This window comes from Meriones unguiculatus, chromosome 21, assembly GCF_030254825.1.
Source record: "Meriones unguiculatus strain TT.TT164.6M chromosome 21, Bangor_MerUng_6.1, whole genome shotgun sequence".
In the NCBI taxonomy this organism is placed as follows: domain Eukaryota; kingdom Metazoa; phylum Chordata; class Mammalia; order Rodentia; family Muridae; genus Meriones; species Meriones unguiculatus.
The window spans coordinates 13,975,903-13,989,333 of NC_083368.1; the positions used below are offsets into that span (position 1 = coordinate 13,975,903).

General features: G+C 47.4%; 1 protein-coding gene across 1 annotated transcript in view; it reads left to right on the forward strand.

The window, feature by feature from the left end:
• Paxip1 (PAX interacting protein 1) overlaps positions 1 to 12,877 on the forward strand; it is a 47,782-nt gene extending 34,905 nt beyond the window's left edge. The window contains exons 13-21 of the mRNA XM_060374081.1: positions 806 to 849; positions 3,417 to 3,487; positions 5,357 to 5,459; positions 6,941 to 7,109; positions 8,142 to 8,242; positions 10,407 to 10,541; positions 10,624 to 10,699; positions 10,782 to 10,841; positions 12,417 to 12,877. Coding sequence (XP_060230064.1) covers positions 806 to 849; positions 3,417 to 3,487; positions 5,357 to 5,459; positions 6,941 to 7,109; positions 8,142 to 8,242; positions 10,407 to 10,541; positions 10,624 to 10,699; positions 10,782 to 10,841; positions 12,417 to 12,433 — 776 coding nt within the window. The 3' untranslated portion in view covers positions 12,434 to 12,877. The remainder of the gene's footprint in view (positions 1 to 805; positions 850 to 3,416; positions 3,488 to 5,356; positions 5,460 to 6,940; positions 7,110 to 8,141; positions 8,243 to 10,406; positions 10,542 to 10,623; positions 10,700 to 10,781; positions 10,842 to 12,416) is intronic.
• The last annotated feature ends 554 nt before the right edge of the window (positions 12,878 to 13,431 follow it).

A 13,431-nucleotide genomic window follows, 5' to 3' on the forward strand; every position in this document is an offset into this window, starting at 1 on the left:
GTCTGCTTCGCTTAGTTCCCTTCTGCACAGCTCCACTCCCTGTCCCTCTGCCCCTGTTCTAAATAGTTCGGCTTTTGAGTTGTGACCGGGAGGTGTTTAGAGCTGGAACACCCCATTCTCTCCTAGAGTGATGCCTTCTTTGTCACTGTCAGGTTTTGAGGACGTAATGTCACTCCCGGATGGTCCCCGCCTTATGTGTGGTCAGCCCTTTGCTATGCGACTCCTTAGGGGAGGCCTGACCCACAGAAGACGGGCTATAAGCCACACAGCTTTTTAAAAGGTTTTTACATTCTATCTTTAATATTTGTGTTTGTGTAAACATACAGCACTAGATTTTAATTCCGCCTTTCCGAATTGAACATGACCTGGGTTGTGTTTGGGCATGCCCCTGAAAGCCTTGCTCTGCGTTCTGCTGGACACACTTCACTGTGTGGCTGTTTGTCCGGACAGACTGCCTGGGCCTTGAGGAGACTTCAGTGCCCATTGGGCCTCAGGTCCACAGCTGCTCCCTGTGGCCAGCACTAGTATATTGGTCATTGTGGGTCATGCTGGTCACCTCTCATAACCGCACTGTCTCAGAATGGGACTCGGCTCACAGTGGATACCCTTGGTGAACCTCGGTGTGCGAAGCGTCAGCCATGCTTGCCTCACCTGGCCTGGGAACCTGAGCAGCAGTATTATAGCTACACTTGCCCTGACTGAGTGTTGTGGACAAGCCCTGAATGACTAGGTTCTCTGCCTAGGTAAGGCTTACAGCAGACTTGTGTGTGCGTTCAGTGTGGAAGATGACATCTTTCTCTTTCAGATGCATGGCGGGTCCCAGTGAAGGTGACTGCGGAGCTATTGATGGTACGCCAGCCCCACACCCCACAGAGCCATTGCTGTATGTCATCCCCACACCCCACTGTGGCCACTCCTCTATGTCACCCCCTCTCCCCCCCTCGTGCACACTGTGGCTGCTGGGTTACTCAAGTGCAGTGGAGATGTTTGTGAATGTTTGCATCTTGTCCCTTATTTGACAGCACATGAAGGGGTATCTTCTCTGGGTTATAAGTGTGTTAGCATACCAGCCTACATGCTTCTCTGTTGTCAGTTTGGATGGTAGGTGTGTGCTTGTGTACATGGAGATCTTTCCTAGCTTCAGAGATCTGTGTGACACTCCTGGAATCAAGGAGCAGGACTGTCATCAAATGCTGGCTGTTTTTCGCAGCTAGTGGGCAAGACCTTCAGAACCAATAGAAGGGGAGGCGGTATGACCCAACACAGGCCGCAGGTCAGAGTTTCCTGGTTCCCGGAGAACACGCCTGGGGGTTCCTGGGAAGACTCATGTCATATTGGATGTTCTAGAGAGCCACTTAGGGATAGAACACTCTGGAAGTTGTTAGGGATGTATACATTCTCACCTCTAAGGTCTGATGAGTTTGTAGCTTTGCTATGTTAAGTGTTACTCGCTTAAGATCTGTTGTTCCTGCCGGGCCCACACCTCAGAAAACCAGGGCTTTGCTGCTGGATAGTGACTGCCCTAGGCATAGGTCTGCATATCTGTCACAGATACATTAACGTGTTATTAAAGTATTTTCAGTTTATATTTTTAATTTATTCTCATATTTCATACACTCATACAAGAATTCAGTCATACTCACCCCTGTCTAGTAACTATTCTGCTGCTTTGAAAGGATACCATAACAAAGGCAACTTATGAACGAAAGTATTTAACTGGGTCCTTCCTTATAGTTTCAGAGGAAACATGGCAACCGGCATCAGGTATGGTGCTGGAGCAGCAGCTGAGAGCTTACATTTGATCCACAAATGAGAGAGAGAGAAAGAGTGAGAGCGCCCAGCCCCAGTGACACACTCTTCCAACAAGGCAGCACCTCCTAAACTTTCATGGCTTCACCAACTGGTGATACCAAGCATTCAAATATATGAGTCTACAGATACCATGGTCCTTCAGACTCCGTCACCCCCTACTCAGACCTCTGCAGCTCCCCTTCATATCTTCTTTTAAAAAAGTAACCCAGTGAGTCTAATTAGCACCACCACCCATATCTGCATGGTCAACCTACCGGAGGCTGTACTCATAAGGAAAGCCTGACTCTTCCCACCCCAAGAAGCCATCCACTGTCAATAGCTCCTCAGCCAGGGGTAGGGCTCATGTGCTCACACACACATCCCCGTGCTAGAATGTTGACTGGCTTGATCTTGTGGAGACAGGTGTCATGCAGGCAGTCACAGTTGCTCTGAGTTCATGGTGCAGTATCCCTGTCATGTCTAGAGGACACTGGCCTGTTCCTTCATGACCTGATTCCTGCAGGTCTCCTCCCCTCCACACACACTGGCTGCTTTTTGAGACAGCTCCCATGTAGAACTGACTAAATGGGAAAGTGGCAGCCATCTCTCACAGACCACATGGCCCAGTTTCCTGGGCCGTTATATGAAAGCTGCAGCTCCCCAACAGGCCAGTTCCCTCCTGGCTAGGGGCTGCTGTGGAAATGGTGGAGTAGGTCAGTGGCAAGAAAGTCTCCATCTTCCTGGCAACGGTGTACTGCATAGGCCTCTTAGGCCTTTGGCTTTCCTGGTTGTGTAGTCATGGCAGCATGCGTAGGAGATGTGGTTTGTAGTTAAGTGAGTCTGGGCTAGAGGTTTGGAATATGGTCATGAACCTAGTAAGTGAGCAAGTAAAGGTGGTGGCTTGGCTTTTATTTATTTTGGTGATGCTGAAGATTAAGCCAATGTCACGTAGTAGGTAGTGGTTCTGTATCCAGCTGACTAAAAGCCTCAAAGTTTACAGCACGTAGGGATGAACAGTGTGGCAGAGTGTAGATGACCCCTGAGATGGAGACTCCTGTCTTGTTGGCATGCTTCTGTCCTGGGGCAGTGGCTTGAGCTGGTGGGTGAGGCTTTTTGCCGAGGGGGACAAGGCCTTGGGCTGGTTCCGGTATGTGAGGTTCTTGCTAAGGTAGCACCTCATCTTGGTCCTAGTACTGTCAATCTGATTGTCAGCTGGTGTCTTGTGACCTCAGGTGACTTTCTATTGTAGGCTAGTTTTGTTTTAGGGAGATGTGTTGGTACTTATAATGTTTGCCATATTCCAAGTTGGGACCCAGGACAAATTACTTAAAGATGGGGAGTTAATGGTTGGGGAACCTTGAGAGATGAAGGGAGCAGGCAGGCAGTTATATGTATTCAGAGATTTGGTGACTAGAGGTGGAGAGGAAGAAAAAGGCAGGTTCTCTGGAGTGTTAGTTTCTGCTCATGGCCCGTGCCACCCAGCCTTTTTGAGCGAGAACTTGTTCTAGCAGTGAGGGTTGTGGTACTCTCCTGTGGGTAGGTGCTGAGGGTGTTGGAGGTGTTGTCTTGGAAGCTCCTGTATTCTTGGAGATTGTTTGATTGACGTGCACAATTCTTAATTACAGGGTGTAAGATTACCCCCTAAGCTGAAGCCAAATGAGGCCACCAACATCCAGCCTTCTTCTAAAAGAGCCAGGTACGCACGGCAGGGCAAGCCACCTTATACTTGCCTGCTTCTTACAGGTCTGTCTGCTTTGGAAGATTGCTGCCGACTGTCCAGTGTTTCTGAGAATTTTCATAGTTAATTGTATTTGAGAGACTGGAGAGGTGGCTCAGTGGGTAAGAGCACTGGTTGCTCTAGCAGAGGACCTCGGTTCGGTTCCCAGCACCTACATGGAAGCTCACAATTGTCTATAACTCCCGTTCTGGGGAACCCGATGCCTTCTTCTGGCCTCCCACACCAGGCATGCACACGGTACACACACAAACATGCAGGCTTAATAGCCTTACACATAATTGTAAATTGACTTAACAGGATTTACCTTTGCCACATGATATGCCATAGTGTCTTAATTTGAGAGGTATAATTAAGCAGTTTTCTTTCTTATGAAAAATAAGACCCAGAACCTTTTTCTCAAGCAAAACTTTATCTGAACCTTGTGTGAAGCAGCAGCTGCTGTGGGCAGACAGACTGTCCCTGGGCAGTGCTCCATGTCCATCTTGAGTGCTGGGCACTGGGCCTCATGGGTGTGCTACTCTGAGGAACCAGTTCTCAGAGAGGCCACTGTGGGAAAGAGAGCCCAGACTCCTCTGCGAGACTTGGTGTGCTGCTGGGAGTTGTTACATGTGTGTTACTGGCTCATCTGGAGGCAGCATGGCGGCCAGCCATCCTGCCTCCCTGAGAGCAGAAGCTGCAGCGAGCAGGAGCAGGCCAGGGGCCTGTGTCCTCTCCCATGACGCTCAAGAGCTCTTGACCCCACATTGTACTCGCTCACCGGGAACTGTTGAAGGCCTTTTGCAGTCAGTACCTTCTCAGCTACCTTTTTCTTCTTACTCCCCACACTGGTAGCACAACCTGAATAAAGCTCGTTTTTAAATGGCTATGGTTGAAAGTTTTTCCAGACCATCTCATTTACAGAGAAACTTAGAAATCAGATTTGAGAACACTGAAAGTGAATGGACAAGACCGAAGGCTTTATCTCATCTCTGCAGTGCCTCGGTGAAGACAGGGCTAGAACCTGACGGGGTTGAAGTACCAGGGCAGCCTCTCAGCGTGTCATCATGACTGTAACAACAGAGTTTAACCAAATTACCTGAGGTTTTTTAAAAGCTTGACATAAGGGACTAGGGGTTTGCTCAGTTGTAGAGCCCTCGCCTGGTGTAATGGGGCTCTGGGTTCTATCAGCCCCACTGTAAAATACTAAATAAATGAAAATATTAAAAATACAATTTAATGTAAAGAGTGGCCACTGTGCTGGGCACATCCATGGTAATATGAAGAGCAGCCACTGTGCGGGGCACATATATGTTAATATAAAGAGCAGCCAGTATGCTGAGCACATATATGTTAATGTGAAGGACAGCCAGTGTGCCGAGCGAGCGAGCTGGTAAATCAGTGAAGCAGAAATGAGTGTTAATGCTGCTTCCTTCTTAAGCCCGACTGAGCCATAGTCACAGGGGAGTGGTTGATGGGGAAGAGGACAGTGTTGACCTTTTTCTTATTTTTTTGGGCAGGGTCTCGTGTACTCCAGAGTGGCCTCAAGCTTACTATGTAGCTGAGCTTGGCTTTGAAGTCATCAGCCTGTCTCTACCTATGCTGACGATAGAGTTGAGCACTGCCATGTCCCCCTGAGAGCATCGTTCTTAATGATCTGAATGCTTCTCCTGGGTGTTTCAGGGGGCATCTTTTGGGGTAGAACTGTGCGTTAATTGGTGCTGGAGAAAGGACTGTCTTCCCTCATAGGAGTGCCCTCCAAACACTCCGACTCCTAAAGCTTGCTAAATTCCGAATTCCCTGAAGAGCGTCTGTTTGAAATCATGGTTTTCCTGTGTGTTTGCATCACAGAATTGAAGACCTGCCACCCCCCACCAAGAAGCTGACCCCAGAGCTGACGCCCTATGTGCTGTTCACTGGCTTTGAGCCTGCTCAAGTTCAGCAGTACATTAAGGTGAGAACTGTGTTTAATGCTTTTCAGCAATGTCCCCTCTGTCTCTTTGCTCTAGGGTAGCCATGTATCAGCGTGGTGCTTAGCTGGGATGTCACTGGGTAGAATGCTGGCTTGTGCGTAGGCGCCTCCTTGCTGCAGTCGCCCTGGCTGTGAGTGTTGAATTGGGAGCAGCCTGTCCCCTGCCCTGCTGAGAGCGGTTATGAAGTGTTGGTAATTTCTTGTTGGCCGCAGATACAGTGGGAAGTATTTCTAGACCGTCTCGTTTACATAGAAACTGGGAACACTGAAGGTAAATGTACAAGATCAAAGGCTTTTATTTCATTTCCGCCTGGCAGTTCCTTGGTGAAGATAGGGCTCGACCTAACAAGGGAGACGAACCAGAACAGCCTGATATTTCATTATTCATTCCTAGTTTTTCCGTTAATGTAGGAGTCTGGACCATCAGAATGTCATTTTTATAAAGACTTCAGGCTTAGCTAGGCGCAGTGGCACACACCTGTAATCCCAGCAATAGCAGAGGCAGATCTTTGTGAGTTTGAAGCCAGCCTGGTCTACAAAGGGAGTTCAGAACAATCAAGGCTACACGGAGAAACCCTGTCTCAAGAAAACAAAACAAAAAAGACTCTAGGCTTGAAGGGCACTGGGCCTTCGAGGGTCTTGAAGGGTCTGCATGTGATTAGCTCTGTGGGGAAGAAGGAGGCCATTCTAGAGAACAATAGGTGGGGAGGATGTTGATAATTCAACATTGGTTAAATACGCTATGTTCGAGAACATCCGAGGGATTGGGGTCTTCTGCTAACTGGTAGTTTTGTTTTGGTGAAGAGAGTAAAAAATTCACGGAGTGTACGAGGTTAGATTCGTACACTTTCCATTTTAAAAATAACTATTTTGTGTGCTCTGTGTATGTTGGAGGCAAGGCGGCATACATGTTGTCCTGGGATCACAGGACAACTTACAAGATTTGGCCGTCTCCTTCAACCCTGTGGGTTCCACTTTCTTGTCACAGGACTTGATGAAACTGCCCTTACTCACTGAGCCAATTTGCCAGCACCCACCTCCTTTTTAAGGAAGCAATTACTAACACTGCTGTTGTGAATTTCATTTTTACACCTCTGTAGTCTGAGCAGGGCTATTGCACGGTCTTTGTTACGTGTGTATGCCTCAGTCCCCTAGTTATGCCACTGTTAGTTGGAGGGGGATTTAGCATAGACTATCTATAGAGTAGTGTAGGGTATCTGTAGAGTGCTGAGCCCTGGCGTCTCGGGCCTTTTCGATGCAGTTCCTGGTGTCTGGAGTACTTGTGTTTGACATAGGTTTGCTCGGAGTTAGCTGCCGAGGCGGCCATGGGAGGTGCTTTGTGCTTTGCTTTTCCATCGTCAAGTACAGCTGAGGAAGGCGATAGCAAGTTTTGTCTCTCACTGGTCCAGTGTGTCACCCCCTGCTGACATGTGGCTCCCTTTCCAATGTGTTTGCGGCTCCAGAAGCTGTACATCCTGGGTGGGGAGGTTGCTGAGTCCACGAAGAAGTGCACGCACCTCATAGCCAGCAAGGTGACGCGTACAGTGAAGTTCCTGACGGCCATCTCTGTGGTGAAGCACATTGTGACCCCGGACTGGCTGGAGGAGTGCTTCAAGCGGCAGGTGTTTATCGGTACGTTCCGGACCCGGCTGGGCAGGGGTGCTCCTTTTCAATGGTGAAGTTGTGGCATTTTCTTAGATTTATCCCAGGATATGTATAGTTTATTCTTTAAACTCATAAAGTGATTTCCTGTCATAGGGATTCCTTTGATTGACATCTTTGTATTATACTATAAGAAAGGTTTAGTCTTTGAATGGCATCAAGGGAAAATACAAGCTCTGCAGCCTTTGTTTTTAGTGTATTTCATTTGGGAATTCGCCTAGGATATTCATTTCCTACCACGGTAAAGTCTCAGTAGATAAGAGTACCTAGCTGTGGACAAGAGGGATGGCCACCTTCTCTCATTGGGGCCCGCTGGTGAGCAGCCTGTGGAAGCTCTATGCGCAGCATGGTCCTTCCTGTTAGCGCTTACACCGGGGGCTGCGTGGAGCTGGCTCTGTGGTACACTTGCCTAGCATGGGGAAGCACGCCCCTCTGTATGTAGTCTGGCTGTTTTCAAGGGAAGTGAGTGAAACAGTGTGAGACATAAATATCTGCCTTAGTCAGGGGTAGTTACTGGGCTGTGATGAAACACCAAGGCCAAAAGCAACTTGGAGAGAAAGAGGTTTAGTTTGCGCACACTTCCGTATCACTGTTCATTGTCCGAGGAAGTCAGGACAGGAACTCAAGCAGGGTGGACACCTGAAGGCAGGAGCTGATGCAGAGGCCATGGAGGGCGCTCCTTACTGTCTTGCTCTATGTGGCCTGCTCAGCCTGCTTTCTTATAGAACCCACAATGGACTGAGCCCTCCCCCATCAAACACTAACAAAGAAAATGCCCTGCAGGCTTACATACAGCCCAATCTCATGGAGGCAGTTTCCCAAATGAGGTTCCCTCCTCTCAGATAACTCTAGCGTATGTCAAATTGGCATAAAACCAGCCAGGACACTATCCAAGTCATAGGGTGAGTGTGGCTGTGGGTAGTATGTCCTGCCAGCATGTGGACCTGCCTCTACTCTACGCAGGGCTGCGTCTTTCAGAGCATGCACTGTTCTGTTTTCCAGATGAGCAGAACTACATTCTGCGAGACGCTGAGGCGGAAGTGCTCTTCTCTTTCAGTCTGGAAGAGTCCTTAAAGCGAGCCCATGTTTCTCCCCTCTTTAAGGTATGCTGGGAAGGAAAGCCCCTGTAGAGCCAAGTGGGCGTAACAGTAACCTGGTGATGGACGGGCTCATCCCCTGTCCTTTCCATTTCGTGGCTACTCTTTCTGCAAGGGAACGTAGCACATCTTAAGGCACGGTAACAGAGACTCCCTGCATAGAGCAGACTGGGCTGGTCCTTGGTATATAGACCTGGCTGGCCTCTGGCTTACTGAGACCCTCTTGCCTCTCTCTGTCTCCTGAGTACTGGGAATAAAGCCATGTGCCACCGTACCTGGCCTCAGGGACACTCTCCATTCTGATTAGAAAATTGCTGCTATAACCTAATGCGTACACCTGTCAGAGATAAGGGACTCAGTGTGTATTGATGAATAAGTGAACTGGTAAGATATTTAAGGGCTGTTGTTTGGTGGTTGGTTGGTTGGTTGTGGTGTGCACAACCACAATTGGTTGTTTTTTTTGGCTTTTAACAAATCTTAGTGGGCCTTGCTTGTGTTGTTCTCATTAAAGGTTTATTCCACTAGAGAAGGTACTTGGGGAAACTACTGATTGAAAGCTAAATGGAAAATTTAGGAGTCTATATTTTAAATATTTGCTAGATAAGAGGCTCTCTTAGAATGTAACTTTTACTGGGCCTCACAGTAGAGCTAACAATACAGCTTGGGGTCTCTAAGACACTTAGACTGCTATCGTGCTGTGTACCATGCCTGTTTGTTGAGCCTGCCTTTAAGAGAGCAGTGTAGGGGGCTAGCGAGATGGCTCACAGAGAGGTTAAGAGCACTGGCTGTTCTTCCAAAGTCCTGAGTTCAGTTTCCAACAACCACATGGTGGCTCATAACCGTCTATGAGATCTGGTGCCCTCTTTTGGCTTGCTGGCATACATGCAGGCAGAACACTGTATAAATAATAAATAAAATAAACCTTAAAGAGAGAGAGAGCAGTGTTAACAGTCAACCTCATTCCCTTGGATTTACCATGTAATCTGCTTTTCCAACTTAAGCTAACACATAGCTTTACTCTTATGCCCCTGACCTGAGAGTAATGCATATATGCTTGAAGGTGGGTTCTGTTCATTTTTGCTGGAAATCACAGGTGGGTTAAAAGCTATCTTATAAACAAATCTCCACCATAAATGTTGAACTCACCATGTGGATACTGCTTGATAAACAGTCATGTGGTCTGTTACAAGACTGTCCATTGTCGGGATCATTGGGCATTAACTAGTTGGGAGTCTGTGGCTTAAACCCTTGTAAAACTCAGCTAAGGATTTCTGTGAAGAATCCTTCGTTCCTCCCCATGTGATCATTTATGTGCTGTTCAGTAAAAGGGTGAGGAAAACCCTTTGTGAGGGACAGAACCAGGGACAGATTCATGAGACAGCCTTCCTTCACACAGGCAGATTCAGACTCCTGCTGTGGAGAGGGAAGGATGGAAGACACAGCGAGAGAAGGAAAGAATTCAAATTCTGGGCTTGACTTTGGTTAAATGACATGAAGGGAAGTGTTTTGATTTCTGCCCTTAATACAACACTAGTGCATTAACAGACTCCTGAGTTTACTGTTAATGTGTTCAGATTGACCGCAGGCAGCTAATGTGGTTACTTTTACTGGCCATAGGCCACAATTGATATGGAAAGTGCTCACCTAGCTCCCTGTGTGTGTCAGGACAGATAGCTGCATAGTTCTGGAAAATTAGATATTTTGTCAAAAATCGCAATAGAGCCAGGTGATAGCACACCTTCAAATCCCAGCACTTAGGTGACAGAGTCAGGCAGATCTCTGAGTTCAAGGCCAGTTTGATACACATAGAAAGTTCCAGGACAGCCAGAGTTGTTCTGACCGGAGTACTCACACAGAGACTGGACTACGAATCATATCCCTTATGAAGGTGCAGAGCGGGGACAGGCGAGGATGAAGGTGCATTTGCAGGTTGAAAAAGGGCCACCATGGTTCTTATCACCAGACCTTTTCCTGGCTGTTACAGGATGTACAGTCAGTGGCCCTTTTGAGAGTTCTGCCAGCCTGATAGAGTTTCAGGACAGCAAGGGCTACACAGACCCTGCCTTTGTGTAGTAACCACAAAAAACAAAACAGAAAAACTTGGGGTCCAATTTATGAAAAGTCCTGCAATTAGAAAACATTTACGAAGCATGTTTCTGTTTACTTCTAGACAAAGTATTTCTATATCACCCCTGGCATCTGCCCCAGCCTCGCAACAATGAAGGCGATTGTAGAGTGCGCAGGGGGGAAGGTGTTAGCTAAGCAGCCATCCTTCCGGAAGCTCATGGAGCATAAGCAGAACAAGGTGAGAGAACAGAGCCCCGAGAAGCCAGCGCTGTCCCATGTGGGTGCTTCTCCCTCACTCCTGGTCTTTCTTTCCTCCCTAGAGTCTGTCAGAGATCATTTTAATATCGTGTGAGAATGACCTGCACTTGTGTCGAGAGTACTTTGCCAGAGGAATAGGTATGGCTCCCTGCACCTCTGCACTGGCCTGCGAGTGTTCATGGTGGCCTTGTCCTAACAGTTTTGGTTCTGTTCCATTCAGATGTTCATAATGCGGAGTTTGTTCTGACCGGGGTGCTCACACAGACACTGGACTACGAATCATATCCTTTACGAAGGTGCAGAGCGGGGACAGGCGAGGATGAAGGTGCATTTGCAGGTTGAAAAAGGGCCACCATGGTTCTTATCACCACACCTTTTCCTGGCTGTTACAGAATGTATAGTGGCCCTTTTGAGTTCTGAGAAACTCAGGACCTGTCTGGCTTATGCAGGTGTTTAAGGATTTGACAGTTAGACCCCATAGGAATGACTGGAGTCAGTGCCCTCCACAGCCAGGAAGAAGGAAGTGACATGTTTCAACACAGTGTTGTAGTAAGTTGCAGGGTGTGGCTGGGTAAGTGTCTGAACAGCTAAGGGTTTTTCAGGCTTTTAGGAGAGAAGTAAAACCTGCCAGATAGTTACAGTCCGTATCACAAAATCTCAGGTATTAGTTTTAGAAGGACACAGATTTTTTTTTAAGATTGATTTATTTATTGTATATTAGTGCTCTGTCGGCATGTTCATCTGCACACCAGAAGAGGGCATCAGATTCTAGTATAGATGGTTGTGAGCCACTATGTGGTTGCTGGGAACTGAACTCAGGACCTCTGAAAGAGCAGATGGTGCTCTTAACTGCTGAGCCATCTTTCCAGCCCTCAGGACAGATTTTTGAGATGAGGTTTCACTCTGTATTGCATGTTGGCCTGGCACCATGTGGCCCAGGCTGGCTTCAGAGTGATCCTGCTTTCGCCTTGATTGCTGGGATTGCAGGCATGAGCCCCTGTGACCAGTGGGTTACTTTAATGTGTGAACAGCCTCCCGGTCAGAGTGCTGTCATCCCTGGCCTTTCTTCTGTGTGGTGTTACCCAGCTGAGCGCATTTCCCAAACACTTCCTCTTTAGCCTAGGAGAGCTCAGTAAAATGTGAACCAGAAAGACCCAGCTGGGTGGCACTGGGTGGCAGGAGCCAGTAGGAGTGCCTGGCAGGGATGCTCCTCTGGGCACCTGAGCTGGGGGAGTGACAGGAGGCAGGGTTGCTGCAGCATCTGGTTTAGCACTTCCTTTTAAGGCTTCTCTGGGCTTTTGAGAACATATGTCCCACGCTTTTTCCAATGGGAGAGTTGTTTTTCAGGTCACATTGGTCATCTTTGGGCCTGTTCCCATAGCCCAGTGGTTCTCAACTTGTGGGTTTTGACTCCTTTGGAGATCAAATGTCCCTTTACAGGGGTTGCATATCAGATGTCCTGCATATCGGAAATTTTATTACAATTCATCACAATAGCAACAAAGATAATGTTGTTTGGGAGTCACCAAAACATGAAGTATTAAAGGGTTGTGGCATTAGAAAGTTTGAGAACCACTACTGGCCTAAAAGTTGCCCACATAGGTGCCCGTTTTTAGCTCTGACCATATGCTGGGGTCACCTAAGCAGGGTGGATCCTCCACCCATGTGTCATGTAGAGAGGCTGTGCCATGGATGCAGGAGTTTGATCGGACCTGGTGTTCTAGCGTGCAACAGAACTGGATAGCTTGAATGAGGGAGGAGGTAATCACTAGAACTACCTCTCTCACGTGGGGGCTCTGGCTTAATGCGACCCGTGTTGCCTCGTGTGTGAAGACCATTTTCCTCAACAAGGCCACATATAAGTTTAACTGACAGCCTCGGGCCTGCTGCAAGCCTGGAGCCTGGAGCACAAGGATAGCTGCTGGCAGCGTGCACACCAGGACTCCCTCCCTGCAGAGGGCGTGTTTTCCAGCTCTGCCTTAGGGAGAGGCCTCTACCAGGAAAACAGATGTAATACTGACTGCATCGTGTTAAGATGTGTGATCTTATTCTAGGAAACATAAATTATGTTTTGTATTATATGCCTAAGAGCCCACATTAAGTCTTTGGATTAATTTGCCAGGTTTCTATGTGTTTTCAGAAAGCTGTATGAAATTTCATCTACAAATAAAATGATGTAAATAAAGACTTTACTGTCTAAATTATGGATGTTAAAGATTTGAGATGTTTTGTACTTTGATTATTTTTATTTCTTACACTTTTCTTTTATATTGATAACTTGCTCACATTTAAATAAATGAACTTTTGAACTTAGAATTGAGTGATTACTTATAATTTCATATTCTTTGCATAACTTAAATGACTTTCATCAAACTGGATGGCATTTTAAAAACTTTCACAGCAGAGTATTTTTGAAGTAACTTTTCTCCTGAAGAAATAAGTTTTGGTGGTATTTCATAAGCAACTATCCTTCGCTGGTGTGGTAAGGGGGCCCTGGGCAGAGGTAGGCTGGAAGCCTGGACAGTCACTAAATGAAGCTATGAGCCTGTCCCCAGCCTGGGCGGAACCTGCCTCGATCTACTGAGGTTGCACTCCACAGCATGATGTGTTAGGGTGTCACCACACAGTTGTTTGACAGGAAGCACCAGTGTCTTCCACCTACATGTTTGCTGGCTAGCCCTGATCACATGACTTCTTGGCGACCAGATGGTGTCTTTATATTATACTGGTCTGCATAGTTGTTATCTGTAGAAACACTTTTTTCTGTTGAGGGACATTCCTAGTGGCCATCTTGGTCGGCGCGATGCACGGGCAGGCAGCTTCTTCACAGACTGCCTTACAGTGCTCTGAAGCATGTGCCTGTGTCTAAG